This window comes from Buteo buteo, chromosome Z, assembly GCF_964188355.1.
Source record: "Buteo buteo chromosome Z, bButBut1.hap1.1, whole genome shotgun sequence".
Lineage (NCBI taxonomy): Eukaryota > Metazoa > Chordata > Aves > Accipitriformes > Accipitridae > Buteo > Buteo buteo.
Window position 1 is genome coordinate 28,948,152 of NC_134204.1, and position 19,923 is coordinate 28,968,074.

Sequence of the window (19,923 nt, forward strand, 5' to 3'; positions counted from 1 at the left end):
GCCAGAACGGGTTGCGCTTTCACCTTGCATCGGAAGGTAGCACAGGAATTACAGGCTACTAAAGGTACACGTATGCACCTCCTCAGAGAGAAGGTAATCGGTCTGTAGTGTGTCACGCTGGTCCTTTGCCAACTGGAGAGTTTTATGCAGAGCAAAAGCCCCAGCAGCACTGGCAATAATAGAAGCTAGACATGTCTGTTAGTCTTAGGAAAGCACACACAAAACCCGCTTCACTATAAACAGCAGTTCAATTAAGACACTGGTATTACTTCCCAAAACTGTATTCACATCTCTCTGTTTCTGTGTTTTATCTTCAGAATGACCTTCTGTAACATAACAAATTTGTAGACCTGTATAATCTCCCTGAAATTTTAATAGAAATTTGCTACTGAAAACCAGTTTTATTGCTTTGCTCCCTTAATTAGGAAGTAGGTGGATTTGCAGTAGACTATGTATGCAGCAAAAGAAAGTGTATTATTACTCATCAGATTTTGAAGAATCATTATAATGAGACATTTAGGGAAAAAAACAACGTAAGAAAAATTCCCCTTTGCATTTAAGTTATCCAGAATGCCAGCTAATAAAAGTGGACAAGCAGGACCATAATCCCAGCCAATTCTTACGAAGTAGCAGTCTTGCCACTGCTGACAGCAATGACAGCAGGGTCAGTTTAGGCTAGGTGCGGGCTTTGGAACACATTCAGAAAGATCGCTTTCAAAAATAGGAAAAATGTAACTGTTCCTTTCAAGAATGTCTAAAATTGGCTTATCCACCTTTACAAAAATGTTGTTAAGACATGTCAAAACCCCACATATTTTATAAAAATTTGCTTCCAGCTTTGCATATTTTTGCTCTAACACCTCAATTTTGGCTTTTCTATGAAAAACATTAAAAATACAGATAGCTGCAGCCTTTCAGTCTTACAGACACATTGTCTTTTAAAAACCAACAACCTCTACTTCCACATTTGCTTTTTCTTCCCTACTACATGATTGTAATTTCTGCTCTTTTTGGAGATTCCCTGGTCTTTGGATTTACCATGCGAAATTCTACTAACTTAAGGCTTGGAAGTTTTTTGTCACCGGAAACGCAATGCCCCCAAGCCTTTAAAGAGCTTCTGCTTCTTTGTCCACAGCTGCAGGTGGATTCAGCTGTGAACATAATTAACAGTAGTTAGCTGACCAAATGCAGTCTCACATCAGATAGGCAGACACTTAAAGCCGCTGTTGGTGTTCACAGTTCTAGTTTTGCAATTAACTGTGAAAACCACTGGCTGGCACGAAAGTAGAGATTGTTTCAAGTCTTCTTTGTAATGGGGGCCTGCAGGAGGAGTAATTGCTCTCGGCACTTCACTAGTAAATCCTCATTACCTTCAGCAAGTTATACTCAAACTCTTAAAGGGTTTAGTGGTAAATTCATTGATGTTCACAGCATCTAAATGACTTTTTGAGGAGCTGGCAGATAGACCACATGGGTGTGAGCAAGCATATTGAATTATGCATTAGTAAATTCACTGGATGGCATAAAAGGTGCTAGAAATGCTCTGTAAACACCAGATAAAATGAGATCAATCCATTAGGGTTAGTGCAAGTCCCACTAAGAGTGAACGGTTTTTTCTCTACATTGAATGTAACATGTATATCCTTATTTGGTGACATTGCTTGACTAGATCTCAGTTACTTCAGATTATTTTATATAGCTTTCTCCAAAACAGGGCTATGCCTTTTTTAGAAACCAATGAAATTAATTTATCAAAAGCAAGCACTACTTTACTGTCTTACCTGGTTAGCTTTTATTCTTGGTTTGATAAGTCTACACATTTGACCAATACTTTACTTAAACAGCAGAGTAGGACAGAGAAGCTCTGCTGCTGACTATGTCTTATTGATTTGTAAACCTACTGCTGGAAACAAAACTCATTATTTCATTAAGCTTTTATTTCGTTTTCCTTCCCTGCTTCTCAGATTCTTGTAAGAATTTGTCAGGAAAAAAATACATATGTATCTATTACTTGAGCAAATGATGTTAAAAGTGAAATAATGTATTACCTGCTTTGCTAATGAAGAATGAATAATTCATATATTGCTGTACTGAAGATCAAATGATCTAGAAAATTTTCCATCTACAGAATTTTCTGATTTTTTTTCTTTTCTTACAGGGTGTGAAAGAGCACAAATGTGGAATTTGTGGCCGGGAATTTACTCTGCTGGCCAACATGAAGCGACATGTCCTGATCCACACCAACATCAGAGCCTATCAATGCCATTTGTGCTTCAAGAGCTTTGTGCAAAAGCAGACTCTCAAGGCCCACATGATTGTTCACTCTGATGTCAAACCCTTTAAATGCAAGGTAAGTGCATTTGGTGACAGAGGCATTAACCTGCTGGATATTTCTGTAATATCATCATCTTGTGATATGGTAGAATTAGGAAAAGAAGATTTGTTAACACGTACTGCAGTTGCATTTAAATTAGCATAAACCAGCCTGGTTTTCTTTCTTTGTCCAGGTTCTGCTTACATAGCACAAAATAATGGAGGTAAATATCTGTGGTTTACTCCCTTCCCCTTCAATATCAGTAACTTTCATCCTCAGATATTTTTTTCTTCTTCATGAGCATTTAAGTGCCATGGCAGCTTGAGGACAATAAACATACCTGACAATTGCTTAGTACAGCCATCCAAACAGAAGTCTAAGTGTTTAATAGCTTAAAACACTGACTAAAACCATAGATCAAGTTGTGCACCCCGCAGAGGACCATGGAAAAGCAGCAGCCATGACTTCACACAGTGATGCTATGTGACAGTTCAGGGAAAGACTCAAAGAAAGTCACAGCAAAATACAACTGCAGAAGGGATTTGAATAGGCCAAGTACAATTACCAGATTGAAATTCAGGGCAGGACATCAGTATCCTAACAAAACAGCCTCTGAGACCATCTGGCCTTTTTAGGATCCTGTGCGAATTCCAGTTTGCTGCCTCCATCCAGCACGTTGGAGGATGACATTCCATTTCCACCCTCTCTTCTCCTCCCTCTCTGTAAACCTTTGAGGCTTTGGCTTTCTTGACCATGCTCATCTCATATCTTCCTTATGAATTATTCATGTTTATGTTCTTACTCAGTATTGGACACTACATCTGTTTCTTTTGCTGCCTATCTGGTTCATTACTGTAGTCATACCTTGTGAAGTCAAAGGCTGTAGGTTTTATTCCCACTTTGATATCCTCTAAAAGGGCTATAAATACAAAGTGGAGCATATTACCAAGTTTATGCCTAAGTAACTGCAGATTGATCTGGAAGCAATTTCTAGAACTCTTTCATCCAACATCTTTATGGAATTAAATATTTTCTTAAAAGGAACATTTCATTGAGAAGCAGAACTAGATGAAAAATTTTAAATGGAATTATTTTCTCTTGAAAAAAGTAGAACTTCAAAATGTCATAGGAAAATATGGCATTCAGTGAAAATTTTAATTTGAAAATGTCAAAATTAATCTTTTTTACATCCTCATTTTGCTTTGATAACTTTGAAGCATTTCACTTTGAAAAAATAACAGCAAAGTCTTTCAACTGTAGTGTTTTGTTTCATTTTAATTTATGTCCTATTAAAATGTTATTTTGTATACTAGGATTTATGTTATTCTATATTGATAAAATAATTTCTGTGACTGAAATGCTTGGGTAGTTCCATGTCAAGTCTGCTGGAGACTTTAATTCTTTGAGAACATCTGCAAACAGGTCTTTTTGTTCCCATTTGGCTAAAGTCCTCCCCTGACTGCTCAAATTTCAGAAAAGAAACTCAATTGTTTAATCAGCTGCTCTGGATGCAGTATCTGGACCCACAATATTTTTTAGGTATGTGCAGATTAGCTGGAAGTTTGTGTTCAGGTTAGGGTTTGATGATGACAGCCTATTAAAACTTGGAGGTGGCAATAGTTCGAACTGGGAACTGGAGTACCACCAGTACGTTTTCCAGTCAGTAACAAAAGCTCTACAGGAACACCTGTTTTTCTTATTTTTTTTTACTTCTCTGTCCCCACCCAATGTTCCTAGGAGGAGAGAAACAAGTAAGCACAGTGAACCAGTTTCTCCTATGTCTGACGGGGCATGAATCAACATCAGTGCCCCTAAAAGGAGCAGAGATTGTAACAATATGCAAAGGGAGAATCAGGAATTGCTCTTTGGTGTTAGGAATATCCCTTGCCTCTCTGGCAGAGCCCTTGAAAGACTTGAGCAAGTATTTCTGGCTGGTATTCAGAGGGTTAAGGCAATGACCAGATAGCAGCCTTTTGGCACCAAGCTCCTCCTCAGCAGAAGGAAGGATATAGCTGTATGAACAGCCTGCTTAACAATGGCTCACATGTCCCCAGGGAACCGCCTGCAAATAGATTTCATCTTGCTTTCTCTTGTACTTTTCAAAGCTTCCTGTTTTCTCACGGTCCTTTTGGACAGTTTACAGTCTTTCTCCCTCTCCCTCTCTCTTTGAGGAAAGGAACACCCTTCTTATGAAGAAAAAAAAAAAAGAAGAAGAAGAATGCAAGGGAAAGAGAGCACAGCAGTAGCCTTTCTACTTCACCACATGCAATGGTTTTCTTTACCTTTTTCTCACAGCAAAAGAAAACATGAGGCTTTCCTATATGTCTAATCACAGCTAAGCATAGACTATCTGAAGTGACTGAGTAGCAAATAGTTGTCCCTTCTGCTTCCTCATCCAGCTGCAGTCTGGATCTGTGTTTGATTTTTCTCTGAAGAGTGAACTTCTCTGTAGTGTTTAAAGGCCTGAGCACGTGCTGCCTTGTTTATTTCTGTTTAAAAAAAACCCACTACTGAAGAGTTCTGAAGTAGTTGCGCCAAATAGTGCAATATTGCTAATTCTGATTTGTAGAGGAAGCTTCTATGAAACTTACAGTTGCTTTTAGTGCTGAAGTAAGCAATGTTTCAGACCTCCAATAAAGAATGCAATGAAGTTTTCTCCAGCCCAGCCAAATACACTTTGCAGCAGACGTTCTGAACTCCACTTTTTTCCCATCTAAAATCATGGGTTTAGATCAGGAGTCAAAACCAAAGAAAATGTGAGAGGAAAGTCCTTTGGGAAGAAACAAAACAGACTTGACAATCTAGAAAGGTGATACTTCATGTGGTGGCTTAGGAAGACAAAATCTAGTGTTGAACTAATTCAACTTTTCTAGCAAACTGCACTGAAGTCCATTTCACCAGCCAGTGCAACAAAGTGTGTTCAGCAGACTTGCAGCTGAGGTTTTCTCTTCAGGGCTTGAACCTAACAAAGGTCCACAAATAAACCATGTTGTTTCTGCTATCCCAAGATCTCTTGCATGAGCTTTACATCTCCTCATATGCTAAGGTCCTCTGTGGTGAGTTCTGATGGAGCTCCATCCCAAGCAACTGGCTCCAGGTCATCTTTCACACTCAGTTCATCAGTGCTTACACACTTGCCCTCTCACAGAGAAAGAAAATCTTGTACACCTTCCTAGTTTGGTCTGCAGACTCAAGCTGTTCTTTAAGCAGTAGCTGAGAACTCCAGCGAGCTCTGAGTTGCTGTCTTCCAGCACTTGAGACCCAAACCTCCTCCCTTCACCCTCTGGATCATGGACATTAATCTGAAAGTTGACTTGTGCCTTTTGAAAAGGATAGGTTACCCAGAGACTATGCCAAACAATGCCATCGCTCCGAAAAAACAATTTTCATATCTGAATTTCTTTCATTTTCCTGCCGCACCTCTCTACTCTAGTACCATTTCCTCACATCCCCAGAGGAGATTTCAGGAGAGGAACACATTACACATCTTTAAGACTGTGCATGACTTTGGGAAATGGAAAACCTACCCCTTTTATTCAGAGACACAAAACTTTTATGCTGTAAGGAACTATTCTTTATGAAGTCCCCTGTCTTTTCATTATGAAGAAAGAGAAATAAATATTGCCTTGACAGAAACAAAATAAATGTTCCTACTAGACCCATTTTAATACTCAAGATCCTATAAAGATATAGATTTGTATGAAGTACTCTAGCCATTCACCTGTTCAACCTGATTTTCCTTGATTACCAGGTTAGATAGGGAATTAAAGACCTAGTTATCAGAAAGCAAAAGCTGGTGAGAACACAGGTCACAAAAAGCTGGTGAGAACACAGGTCAGTCACAATACAAGCAGATAACCAGAAGCCTTCTGCTAAGAGGTATTCGAGAGGTATTATTATTGGCATTCTTGTAGCCAGAGAAATATTGACATGTCATAGGTTGTTCCAGCAGCTGTCAAGATAAAATCAGCTTCTGTTCTTCCTTGCAAATTTTCTGTGCTCATCGGTGCTTCTTCTCCTCCTTGCTTCTTCTCAACACTTTCAGAGTGGTTTTCTGGTGCATTCATTTCCCTGAATATAAGTCATCCAGCATATTAGCTTTCTTTGAATACAAAGAAAAGACAGTCCTCTTTCCTAAGTGGATGGATGACCCTTGGAATCAGATATCTTACTCTTACAAATTAATAGCTCATTTTCAGTTGCTCCCCCTCACACACACACAGTCTTGGTGAATGTTTTGCTGATAAATGTATTTGCTAGAATGTTCATTTTAGCAAAACCACAGAGAGCAAATCACAGAATAGAACTTATGCAGCTGAAACAAGTAATTTTTTAAAAGTGAGTGAATATTTCCAGACTCTTTCTTTTTGCAGCATTGACTCAGCTCTAGTTTTTGTTTAAAAACAATATCCCTGCAAATTTTTATGTTAATGAACTACTTCAATTTTCCCTCAAGAGATGGTTTAAAATGCAAAGGATACAGTACTATTTCACCAAGGATCATTCCATTATCTACATTTCATCCAGATATTCCAGGTCATGGCTTTGTGAATTCGAATCAAAAAGTACTGTAGCAGACTTTCTGTAAAAAAGGTAAATTAAATCAGAAGTCAGATTAGACCAAAAATTTGGTGAAAACTCAGTAACTGCTTTTTAGTAATTTTCTCCCAGATCAGTACACTGCTTGATGGAATTTTCAGTTACTCAGTAATCGTGATTCTAGCTCATATAGTAATAAAGATCATAAAAAAAAATTTGTCTAAAACCATTAAAAAATAGCTGAGGTAGAAAGCAAACACAGAAGTTTGCAGAGGATGGAAACAGCCACTTGAATGTGAATAAAATTATAAATGTGATAATGAAAGATCAGAAGACAATAAAACAAGAAGCTTGTAATAGTAATGTCAAACTCTCATGTGTTGAGAATACATTTGATTTATAAGGACCAGACTACAAAAGGACCCATCTAGACAAACAACAACGAAAAAAACCCTTATTGTTTCATCAAAGGGAAACTTGCACGATCAATGGCTTCAGCTGGCAGGAACAGGCTTCAGGGAAAGCTGAGTCATTCTTACAGCCCCATGACTGTTTAAATTCCAGCTTACTCACCAGAAACACTGAAACACAGAAGTTGGTAAACAGAAGATAAGAGGATCAGAGAAAAATGGGGGAGGAAGAAACAAAGAAATAAAGGAATTGCTTTTTCTAGCTTTAAGCAAAATATGCAGCCATTTCATTTCCACTTAAGGAGAAGTGATATTCTGCTTGACGGTTTCACAGAAACCCTTCAATGGTTTTATTTTGTATCTCCATCTCTGCCTGGTGTTGTTCTTGATTAAAGCCTAGATTTATAAACTACAGGTGAAATGGTTCACTAGGGCAGAAAGTTATACTTTTAATTTCATTCAAGTTAAGAGCCTTCCAGGTTACACGCTTAAGCCTCTCCCCTCCTTACAACAACTTTCCCTGCTTTTGGGGGATCCTTGACTGTGTGTCCTAGTCACCAAATTTAAAAAATTGCAGCAGTGCAGAAGGCTCTAGAGAGATCAGACTCAACCACGTAGTCTTGTCTGTAGGATTTTTGCCTGTATATTTGAAAAACAAATTGCAGCCAGAAGCTACCAGGGTTCAAGTTGAGAAGAGTAGGCTCTATCTCCTTTTAAGATGTTCTCCTTGGAATTACCTCTTTGAACTAATAATTTTCATTTTTACTGTTTTTACAGCTGTGTGGAAAGGAATTTAACAGAATGCACAATTTAATGGGACACATGCACTTGCACTCGGACAGTAAGCCTTTCAAGTGCCTCTACTGTCCCAGCAAATTCACCTTGAAGGGGAACCTAACCAGGCACATGAAAGTCAAACATGGGGTCATGGAAAGAGGATTTCATTCTCAAGGTAATATTTTTCAGCAAGGTTATTCTCTGAGAGATTTGAAGATGCATATCAGTAAACCCAAATGTGCTTTATACCACAGATCCATGATCTTGTACCATAGATTCAATACTATTGGAAGAGATTGAATCCCATAAGCCTGGGAGGTTGTTTGTAACTATCTGTATCACTCCAGCACTACAGATCAGTGATCCCCAAGGTAGTCACCCTTGTCTCAGAGACCTGTCAGATTAGTATCTGATGACACAGAGGTACAGACTGAGATGGAGGAGTAGATAGAGACAAAATGAGACAGTATTTATGAGCATGAAGGAAATAATTTTAGCACACGAAGTTGCTGTCATCAAGTGTTAGGGAGAATATGGACAGTAGCGTGAGAGCAGGGGATTTATCAAGCCGTACCAAACATTCTAGTACTTAAGCCCAGGGCTCCCCATCCATCACTGTAAGAAGATGCAATATCCACAGCACCACAGAGCTTCTCCCAGTAAGTGGGTACCACAAGACACAGATGGGAGTGAGCTGGTGGAGGCTAAGCTGTAGTGAGGCTGTTGCACATGTAGCTGGCCAGGGGAATGATTGCATGACATGATCTCCCCGACTGAAGGTGTAGTTCCATTATTTTTGAATAAATGTTACAGTTTCAAGGGGCTTGATTTGCAGAGGCTGACAGACCACAGCCTAGCCACCATGGGCAAGCAGGGATTTTTCCCTGGACGCATTTGGTTAGGAGTCCATAGTTTTTGTCTCATGTTTGAGGTACATCATGAATCATAAATTCATTCAAAGCTGACAGAAGCAAAAAATCTAGAGGATTTCATGGGTCTTGCTCACTGCTTATTGGATTCATATCTGGAATGGGAATGGAAGCCTGAATGGCTCCATGTCCAGGAGCCTTGGTTATTCTGTACCACATTGACATGTTACGTGAAGGCCATAGGCTCAGGACACGGTTTACAACGAAGCATGTGAAAAGGAGGAGACATTCCTCCTCCATCTCAAAGTATATGGATTTTTTACTACCCAGGGTGTCCTGTAAAGCATTTCCTATCACCCACCTAGCACATACACTTCCTAAAGGCAGACTTATGTGTGCACACATCCCAATGCTGTCTAAAGAAGTGGAGAAATTAGGGAGGATTGTTTTGAGAGTTTGGGTATCCAAGATATTTTGTTTGTTAAGACTTTCTGGATAAATAATTATTTCATGGGTAAGATTTCTTAGTGTTCCTCAAATTCAAGCTTTAGGACAGCTTAGCACTTATGTAAGACACATGCGCTAATGATATTTAGCATAAAATTTACAAATATCCTAAAAGGTAATGAAATAAATGGCTCTTTTTTCCTGTAAATCTCCATGCTAGTTACACAATTACCTGTAATTGAAGACAGCCTAAAAGCTTTTCAGTGTACAGAGATTCTTCAGCCCTTGAGGCTTATCAAACACACCACAATTCATAAGGGCTGCCACCTGGTCATGAACCATTTTAACAAATGTAACCTGTTACAAAGTAGCAGCTCTATCTAGTGAGGCAGTCTAGATCCTGTAGAAACTGGATTCAGTTACTGAGGGGAAAAAAACAAAACAAAGCAAGTAAAATAGTGGCTTTTGTAGATATTTGCTATTGGGTGAAATCCTCACTGCAGTACTGTCACTATTCTTTTATTTAAGATGGACTATGCCTGCAGCGTCTGAATCTTCTGTGCATCCAAATGCTTAGAGCATATTTGAGTCCACAGATGCCTCCCGGGTAACGTCTGGATTTCCAGCAACAGAGGAGACACTCTGACATATGTTAAGACAAACCAGATCCAGGACTAAACTCAAACTTATATTGCATCACTCAAAACCATAATTTGTTTATAATGATTTCATCAAGCTGAAGCACTATCCAGTGCATAGAACTTTTCAGTGGCATGAGTGACTTCTCAGTGGGTGAAAGTGGAAAAATTAAGGAGAGTGGAGGTTGTAGACCGCTGAGACTTGATTGTCTTTTCATTTTTAAAGTAGTAACTTTGAACCAGAGTATCCATAGGACAAACACATTAACATGTTTTTAATCTCTTCCACTCCTCTGGAAAAAAAAAGTACAAAACCTGGGACATTGATTATGGCCTGTAACAGTTTAGATCAAAGTTTTCATTAAAAAAAAAAAAAAAGGAAGGAGGAAGTGGGTAGATTCACTAGCAAAAATAGTTTACAAGACACCAGGCCACTTCACTTTTATTCCTAGCTCCCTCATCAAAACATCACAATGTTTTGTGTGTCCTGACCTGGCTGTGAAGTGTATACAATAGCACTTCTTTTAACAGCATCTCAAAGGAGATGCCATGTGATATAAACAGTAAAGTACTTCGAGATAGCTGGGTGGAAGACAAAGGTAAAGTATGAAATAGAAGGCCACCTCATATTTTGTTTTTAAACCATGTATCATGTAGTAAAATTTCCTATATATAAATTGTTCCTTTTCTCCTCCCCTCAAACCACTACAAGGTTTTGGAAGAGGAAGAATTGCTCTGTCCCAAACAAATGTCTTGAGAAGCCTGGAACAGGAAGAGCCCTTTGATCTTTCCCAGAAAAGCCAAGGGAAGGGAATCTCATTTCATTCGGATGGTGAGAGTGCCAAGGGAAGCTCATGCCAGGAAGAAGAGGAAGACAATTGCTATGAGGCAGAGCGGTACAGCCCTGCCATGTACCACTATGATGACAACAAGCTGTACGTGGCTCAAGATCTGTCTGGCAAACCTGAGTGCATGATAAAGGACTTCAGAGAGTCCTACTGCAATGAGAAGGAAGAAGTGCTAAGTGAGGCAGGACTGGAGAAGAGGATAGGAAATTCAGACAAACAGGAGAGCCAAGGAGAGAGAGACCTTGCAAACAACAAAGAACACCTCGGCTTTAGATCTTTTGAAAAAGCCAGACTTGGCCACACTCTCTCTGATTACCTGTATTTCAAGCACAGGAACAAGAGTTTGAAAGAATTGCTGGAAAGAAAAATGGAAAAACAAACAATGCTTATAGGCATTTAAAATGGACATTTTAAAACAGCTGAAAAATGGGAACCAGATAGCTTTTAACATGAACCGTAATTTACTAAAGCCTGGGAGTTTGTAGTAGCCTTTAGAAATAAACAAGCCAAATTAATAAAAATAATTTAAGGTAAAACATGTACATTGAAAGAATAAAGCAGTTGAAGGTCACCAAGAAACGCCATAGATGTTGAACAATAACAATTTTATACTTATTCATTTGATGTATAAGCAGGCAATCGGGTGGGTACAGGCGTTTATTTTCCTTTATCTGGGGTGGTAGAGTCTTATATGCAATTTTCTAGTTATCAAAAAGCAACATACTTTAGTGTTTGATTTATTATCTGAATAAATATATATGAACACTTCTAACTATACATCTCATAAAAGAATCTGAAAATACTAAGTATTTCAGAGTATAAGCAAGAGTGCTATTAGATATGGTGTGCATGAAAGTGTTGTCACTCTCAGAACTAACACAGTCCAAATACTTTCATTTACTGAATTGACTGTTAGTTCAACCATTTACAATGAGAAATGGGAAAGAAGTTAAGAAGAAATACTAATGTCTTGTGAGATAGTGAAGGGCAGCTCTGTAAGGCTTTGGAAGGACTGGAATTTATTACAGTCACAGAAGCTTTTCCTCTGGCATAAGGGATGTTCATGCTTTGCTATGTTTCAGTCAGTATGGGAGTATTTGGCAATTCTTCAAGTGAAATAGCATGGACTATGTTGACATTTTGTTCTACTGTCTGCTCAGACCAATACATCTAATAAGCAGCAGCATCGTGTAGTATTTGCAAGTCTTGCTGTAATTACACATGAAGCAATATGAGTAATTTAATTAAGAAAATGATGCAATTTTGCTGTTTATCTCTTCAGTTTATCTAGCAAGGATGATTTTGAAATGCACAGCTCTCATCAGATTTTATTTGAGAAAGTATACCAAAAAAGAGCCCTTGCAGAGTGAGCAGTAACTCACAGAGGAAAACTGGTTTTGGATTTCCTCTTATCGGAATCAGAAATTTTCCCTTATCAACTTGGCTTGAACAGTAAGCTCCAGGCCTTTCAGAACAATTCCACTCACACTGTTTTTAGTGAGTCATTCCCAACGTTTCATCCTCTGATTCCCATACAATTGTATGTTCATAACAAAGATGCTAAAAGCACATTCCATTAAGCACATTCCATTAATTGCATGAATATTTTGACCAGTGCTTGTTTCCTACATCTTCAAGATAGATAGATGACAAACAGCCCCACACCATCCTATTGCTTATAAGGAAATAAAGATTTAATAAGTCATTTAATTAGTCCTATGTCATTCTGACATCCCAGCTCAAAAGGTTAAAATCCATATACATGGTACATCTTTTCCAAATATTACTACCTTCTTCACTTACCTGCCAAGTTCTTGATTTGAAATACCTTGCTATCATGCTCAATATATAGCAAGTTATAATTAAATATAGTCATATACTTGTGGCTTGCTAAGGCTAGAGTCATGCAGCTTCAGCTCTCTGCCATAATAAGAAACCACTCACCTTACAGAACTGATGATTCTCACACCTACTAGTTAATCAGCATTCACAGGGCAGCAGCCCTTATTCATCATATAAAACTGGGTTTGTGTAGTCCAAGGTTGCAGATGGTGGTTTCATTTTTCAGGGCTCAAACACAGCATAATAAAGATTCTTAATGAAGATCAGAAATAGCTGTTGATAAAAGAAGCTGTAACATACGGGTGACTCTTCTAAATGTACTTAACTCTATAGCTGATGTACATAATTTTTTTAAAATAAAAAGAGTATACCAAATTGAAGTGGAATGTAGGTCATTTTAGGCCTAGAATTAATGATGTCTTTCAAAATGAGGTATATTTCAGAGGTACATAGCCATGTTTTTTCAGTGGTGAACTGTTTTATCATATACTCAACTTCCTTGCTTCTACTGCAAGATAAATCCTGTTGAAAAAGGAGCCATCTTTCTTTCAAGGAAGACATTGTGGCCAAGAAGAAGAATCAGAAAATTTTCAGAGTAATGTGTGTAACTGCATTCTTTCTTAGATGAGAGGGGAAATGATCAGGTAGAAATTCAGCATGGGCTAGGATATAGTCTCTTGGGGAACAAGTCCTTTGGTTACTGTCTTGGCAATATCTTGTCTCTGCCAGGCAAAATGTTTCTGAAAGAACATATACAGCCAACAGCTGCAAGCTACTGACTCTTAGAAATGTCTCCCTCAAGGTGGTATATTTTCCAGCTGTGCATGATTCATGATCTGTCCACTCCACCTTCGCAGCCATATTAGTTCCTATGGTAAGAGGAATGAGCAACGAATCAGGAACCTGGTTGCAATTCCTAAAATGGTGATCATGCAGATGAGTTGAACTTAGCAAGTCCCTTCACTTCTGTGGTGGGTAAAGCAGAAGGCATGCAGCCTTTCCATTGCACAGCCCTGTTGTCTGTGCATTGGAGACTGTTATGGAACAGCTAGACAACACTTATCAAGAAAGAGACAAATGATTACATATCAACAGCACTCCAGGCAAATGGAGCAAAGGAGACATTTTCAGCAGAGCTCATCTCCCAGTAGATAAAATCATAACCACAAAAAAGATGTCTACTGGAAGAATGCAGTCCAGAGTTCCCTTACAGGCCTTATAAGGGAAAGTGACAGACATGTCCTTGGGAAAAGAAATCACTGCAAACAGTTCTGGATCATTAACCCAAACACTTTCAAGCACACTGTCACTGTAATTTATCCACTTCTACAGTCCCCCTTCTCATTGGAGCAAAGGCAACTGCCAACCACATACAGCCAGGTGGAAGGGAGTAGAAGTCCCCAGAATAGCAATGCTATTTGGGAATAATTCATAATGTGAATCCCTTTTCTTGCATTCTTCCTAGAAAGCGGAGAATATTCCATTACAATGAGGCCTTGAGACGGTGCCCAGTCACATAGTGACACCAAGCTAATTCACAAATACCCAAGGCTAATTCATGTTAGAATAGTAAAGAACTCATCTAAAACTGTAAGTCACCAGTCAGAGGAATTGCAAACAGAACTATGACTGAGATAAGGAGACAGTGCCAAGTGACCCAAGCAGAGAGATTAGGAGATGATAGTCCTCCCTACTGCAGAACATAATGCAGCTGGGTCTGAGATACTTGTTACAAAGAGGCCCCAAGGGACAAATAAAAAGTGAAATAACAACCTTCATTGTGAAGCACCTTGCTTTTCAAACATAAGTTATTTTCATGCTATTTACATTGGCACCGTTTTGGGAACAGACAGTAACTGCCTTTGCTTTTTAATAGCTTTGAAAATGCTTTATAGAAATTTGGTCTCATAATAAAGTTATTTCCCATTTCTAATTTTCAAGGGATTAGCTTCCTTGTTTTGCTTTGAATAGAGGTTCAGAAGTCCTGTAGAGACATTGCCTGTGTCCTGGACCTTGGTGGACACATTTTCTTTTTTTCCTCCTTCCTAATCTGAGTCTATCTACCTTCTTCTTGCTATGGTGTGGGAAAAAAAGTATTTATCTGACACTTCTCTGCTATTTGGGTTTTCAGCTTGTGGTAACACATGAAGTTAAAGCCCAGTCTCCACCACCTCTATATTAAATTACATCCATACCATTTCCCTGCATTATTATATGAAGCCAAACTTCATCCTCTTGGAGAGCATCAGAGCAATAAGAGTGGCCACAAACTCATATAACTGACATGCTTTCCAAATTCATACAAATCGAGATGCTTGAAGAAGCCATGCTGAGGAAAGGTAAATTGGCCACAACATTATGAGCCTGGGCAAGTGAAGGCATGTGGTTTGTTAAATTAGAGGCTTTTCTGCTATTAAGGGCAGCAGGGAGAATTCTGCAAGACTGTACAGAACAGAGTGGGTGGATGAAAAGTCAAAAGTTGGGTTAGTAAAATTTGAGGGTAAAGAAATACAACATATTTACTGAGAAAGTGAAGTTGTAAGTAACCCTGGAACAAGCGGTTTTGACTCTGGGCACGAGGACTCAGCCATCTCCTTGTGAACCTGAGTTCTCCTGGCTGCTGGGCAGCCTCCAGTCTATGAAGGCAAAGACAAGTGCTCTGTGTTCAGTAGATCAAAGGGTAAAACACTGTATGATAATATTATAATAGGAGTTTATCCTGTGCTGTGTCCTATAAAACAAGTTAGCGGAAAGACCAAGTAATGCTACTGCACCTACCTTTTTACAACTCTGTGTTGGTCTACTGGCTATTCTCTGATTTCTCTCTTCATATGCTGCTGCTGGACTCTGCTGTTACGAGTGTGCAGTTAAAGAATATAAGTGCTATACTTACTATTCCAAGAAGTTTTTAATAATTATTAACAGTTTTGAAAACAAGTCATGTCTGCTTAGCTGAACAAGATGTAACAGAGCTAACATTTTGTACTCCTAACAGATTTTGCAAATAATGTGGTGTATATTTATTTCACATAGAACACTGGGTTCCTATTTAAAACCCCAATTCAAAAAATGGACCAACTATCTGTGAATGTTTAATTTCTGGCTTTCTATCTCAATAGTAAAAGCATGTATGATGTATTGTATTAATTTAAGCAAATAAATATGTACTGCAGAAGCTGCTGTACTTTGTATTGAAATGGATCTGGAGTTCTTGGCATGCTAGCTATTTTATATAGTAAATGCATGGGGCTGGTCTGACAAGGTCATACTTCACTCAGCAGCACTGAAGAGTGGTCCTTGTAAAGGGAAGGCTAAATCAGTGATGAAGGACTAGTTAGAAGGCAAGGGCAGAAGAGTTTCCAGGTCCTCTGAGGTAGAGAGATCACTTTATTATCACAGACTGCAAGGACGACATAAAGAATGCCCTGGAATGATTATGGTATTTGTTAACTTGGCCTCAGACAAGTTAAAAAGAAAGATGTAATCCTTATCTTAAAGAAGTTTCAAAGATCTGCATCATGTAAAAAGAGAGGAAAACCCAACCAGACATGTTATAAGATTGAAATTAAGAAAGTAGGAATACCTTTATAACTTAAGGAATAAGCAGAAGACTCTGAACGCAGAGGCTCAGAGTTTCTTTTTCTAATGAAAAACATAACTTTTAAGTCATGAGTAAACTCTTGGATTTGTTTGTTTTAATGAGATCCTGATGGAATTGATATCACCAGACTTCACAGAGAACATTTTAAGCTGTTTTTGAGCACAGAGAGAAAGCTACTGGAATGCTAGCTATAAAATAACTCAGGTGATAAAGAAAATAGAGATTCAGTTTCTAATTCTCAGAGGTGTATACCTTAAAAAGTGCAAGAAGGCTTATACAAACACTAGAAATATATGTAAGAGGCTAAATGAAACAGAACTAAGCCTTTTTTGCTTTCCTGTTTTCTTATTGTCTTTCTTTTCCCTTCTGTTTTGATTGCAGGTAACAACCACTATCAAGATTATAAGCTACTTCTACAGGAGGAGGAGGAGGATATGTTGGGCAGTGACTTTTAGTTTATTCCCATGTGATTCAGTATCAGTGAATCTCAAAGTTTCCCCTTTGCCAGTCACAAAAATATAATTTAGAAAAACATGTTTAGTCCTTTCACAAATTTCCTTTTCATTTTTGTTGAAAACTGAGCTATGCTCACTAATGTCTTCAAACAAGCAGAAATGAAGTAGAAGAGAAAGAGGGCCTCTCAGATGTTCTGGGGGGCCTTTTCTGTGCCTGTAGTGAAATGGTGAAAGGCCCAGTATATCTAAAGTATTTTCATGGAGAGAGCCAAATTAGTATCGATGATATAACAAAAAGTGGTGAATCATTAAAAGGAAAACCAACCCTAGTTAGATACAAATGATATGGGATATCTCTGAGAAAAGCAAGTTAGTCTCAAGTTGCAGTGTGTTAGACTTTCAACAAATTAAAATCTTACTTCAAGTAACAAGGTGGAATACACAACCTCTTGCCAAATTTGTCCCAATAGTACACTCTATGGCTTGTGTAGTGTGATACAGCTAACTGTGTTTGCCCACTGGTTCATGATGCAAAAAATCTGATCTAAAAACACATGCAGGGTGTCAGTCATTACAGCACTTGTAAATGATGAAACACTAAATAGGGATCACTACTAATGCTTTTCCCAGATATGATATGATGGTGTGTTAGATCATGCAGCATAAATTTCCCTAGTGATCAGCCTGCAGTGAAAGTACAGCTGAACAGAGAACAGCCACTTTGTGAATAAGCCTTCTGGTGTCCTATCATTCTGTTTACCCTGTCTGAAAAAATACTGTATATCCAGTCCAGTTGTATAAATGATTTAATTTGGATGGAGCCAGACACCATTCCCTTTCAGTGAATTACTTCCTGAATTGAAAAATCCCTTGCAGTGTGAGCATTTTTGTTCAACAGATCTCTGTCAATTTATGTCAGCGGAGAATCCTGGTTTATGCTTTTGGAGCTGGGATTATCTATTTGTACTGTACATTTTTCAGTACTTAAGTACCCTTACAGTTCTGAATGGAAAATTGTTAAAGAGTAAATTATGACTAAGACACTAATTTGCCGACTAAAAGATGGGGTGCAGTAAAACGAGAATGATGGAGCTGTGTGAAAACAAGAAATTTATTTCTACCCTATCAAGAGCTATTATAAAATTAACGGAGATGGGAACAGTATAAAGATGACAGACAAGATGTCACAGAAATGTCTCTAAAAGAATTACAGTTTAGCAAGATAAGTGGCAGATATAAACCCAGAAAAATATCTATCAATACAGAGTGATATCTTGCCAGGAAATTCTGCAAGCTCCTTAATTCTTTACAGACCTTGCCATTTTCTACTACAAGCTATAGGACTTTTCTAGAAACACTAACTCTTGATCTTTTTTATTTGTTTCATAGGCCAAGATGATTTTTTTAAATCAGTATATGAAGCGTTTGTACAAGAGAGAGAATCAACTCTCCAGCCAGCCACATAAATATAACGAAAACTGACAACAATGGTGAAGTCTTGCTGTGAAGAAAGTTACACTAAAATTGAAACAGGATTATGCTTAGTATAATCTATCTTGGAAGTCTATGGAAGCAGCACCAAGACCAAACAGGTCCAAGGTGGTATAGGTCTGATAAATGCAAATGCAAACACTGCCTGGGAGCTTAGAAAGAAATGTGATCTTACTTATGAGAAAAAAATTAAAAGTCGTCCCCTAATGAGAGTTTTTTTTATACTGGGATTAACTACATTGCAAGTTCTAAAAGGATTCTATGAGGCAGATTTCACATGAGCTATCAGTTGAGACTACACACCAGCAAAACTAATGCTACTCTGAAATATTTCCTACAAAAATGTTTAGGGTAGCTTAGGATAACAGTAGCTCATACATGCTTGTTACCATCACTCTGCAGGAGGCAACCACTCCACAGCCAACCAGCAAAATGGATCATGAGAGGACTGTGCAAGTGTCACCCACTCCAGTGCAGTTAGTCCATTTTTATTATATTATCTCCTGGTTAAGCAAACCTCCATAATTTCATTCTGAAGGGGATGAGGCATGCTCGTGCAGCCTGTTCCAGTCACTCTTCTGTAACACGCAGCTGTGGGACAAATAAATTTTAAATAGCTGCATCCATTTTACTGATGAACATCCACTAACCTGTCTGATTTCAGCAGTGGGGTCAGTGGTGCTTCTACCTGAATTGTATTAGCAGATCCAACCCCTGTGCAGCATGAAACCGCCCAGCTACACATACTCTGTTGGATAATGTAGTGCTTTTTCATGTCCATTGCCCTAGTGGTCTCATCGTGGGACTCTAATAACCTTGCAGATAGTTTGACCCATTTCCTCAGTTTCTTACAATCACATACTTCCAGGTTCATTTTTCCACAGCTTTAGTTCTTCATTTTTAGGCTTCCACATAAAACCAATTTTTGTGTAGATCTTATCATGCATACTGAGGAAAGTAAGTGCAAGTGATTACTTGCATGCATTTTTGACAGATGGTGGCAAAGTAGCAAATTATATTTTCTTATGCTTCTGCTTTTTTATTTTGTATTTTTTAAAAATGTTTCCTCTTTTTCCACTTTAATTTTTTTTCTGATTAATTCTTCAGGACCCTAGTGCATAGACCACTGATCTGCTTCCTACAGGGGACCGTAAGTGTTCAGGGTGATCTACTCTGAGACCACTGCTGCAGAGCCATTTCCATCCTTTTCTTATGAAATGCTTGAAAGAAAAAAGAATATCTCAGTGTGATAGACAAGCAGACAGAATCACAGACTCATGTGCACTTAGTGTAATTTCCAAGAGCCAGCACCATGAGTATGGCACATTAGTCCTTGTTTCTAAGCAAAATGCAGATTTAAACATTTTTAGATTAATTTTTAAAAATTATTTCAGTATTTCGGGGTTTGCACTTTTCAGACTACGAATGGAATATGTGAGTAATAGAAGGAAATGGGAACATACAGATTCACTAATAGTGGACAAAGATTATTAATCACCCTTTTATCTTTATATCCCATGAATTAGCAGTCTAGTCAGCCAGAGTATATTTATAATGCATCTATTTCCATATGTGAGTTCTTTCAAAGGCACCTGAAAAAAATCCCTTTGGATTGACAGCAACCATAAAATCCTGCCAATCAGGATATGAAGGGTGGTCTCATCCTGTTCATGTCATTCCAGAACAACAGTT

At 38.3% G+C, this 19,923-nt stretch overlaps 1 protein-coding gene across 2 annotated transcripts in view; it reads left to right on the forward strand.

The window, feature by feature from the left end:
* ZNF366 (zinc finger protein 366) overlaps window positions 1-15,854 on the forward strand; it is a 37,925-nt gene extending 22,071 nt beyond the window's left edge. For both annotated transcript variants that reach the window (XM_075020067.1, XM_075020066.1), the window contains exons 4-6: window positions 2,159-2,350; window positions 8,041-8,215; window positions 10,707-15,854. In XM_075020067.1, the coding sequence (XP_074876168.1) occupies window positions 2,159-2,350; window positions 8,041-8,215; window positions 10,707-11,242 (903 nt within the window). In that variant the 3' untranslated portion in view covers window positions 11,243-15,854. The remainder of the gene's footprint in view (window positions 1-2,158; window positions 2,351-8,040; window positions 8,216-10,706) is intronic.
* Window positions 15,855-19,923: the final 4,069 nt, after the last annotated feature.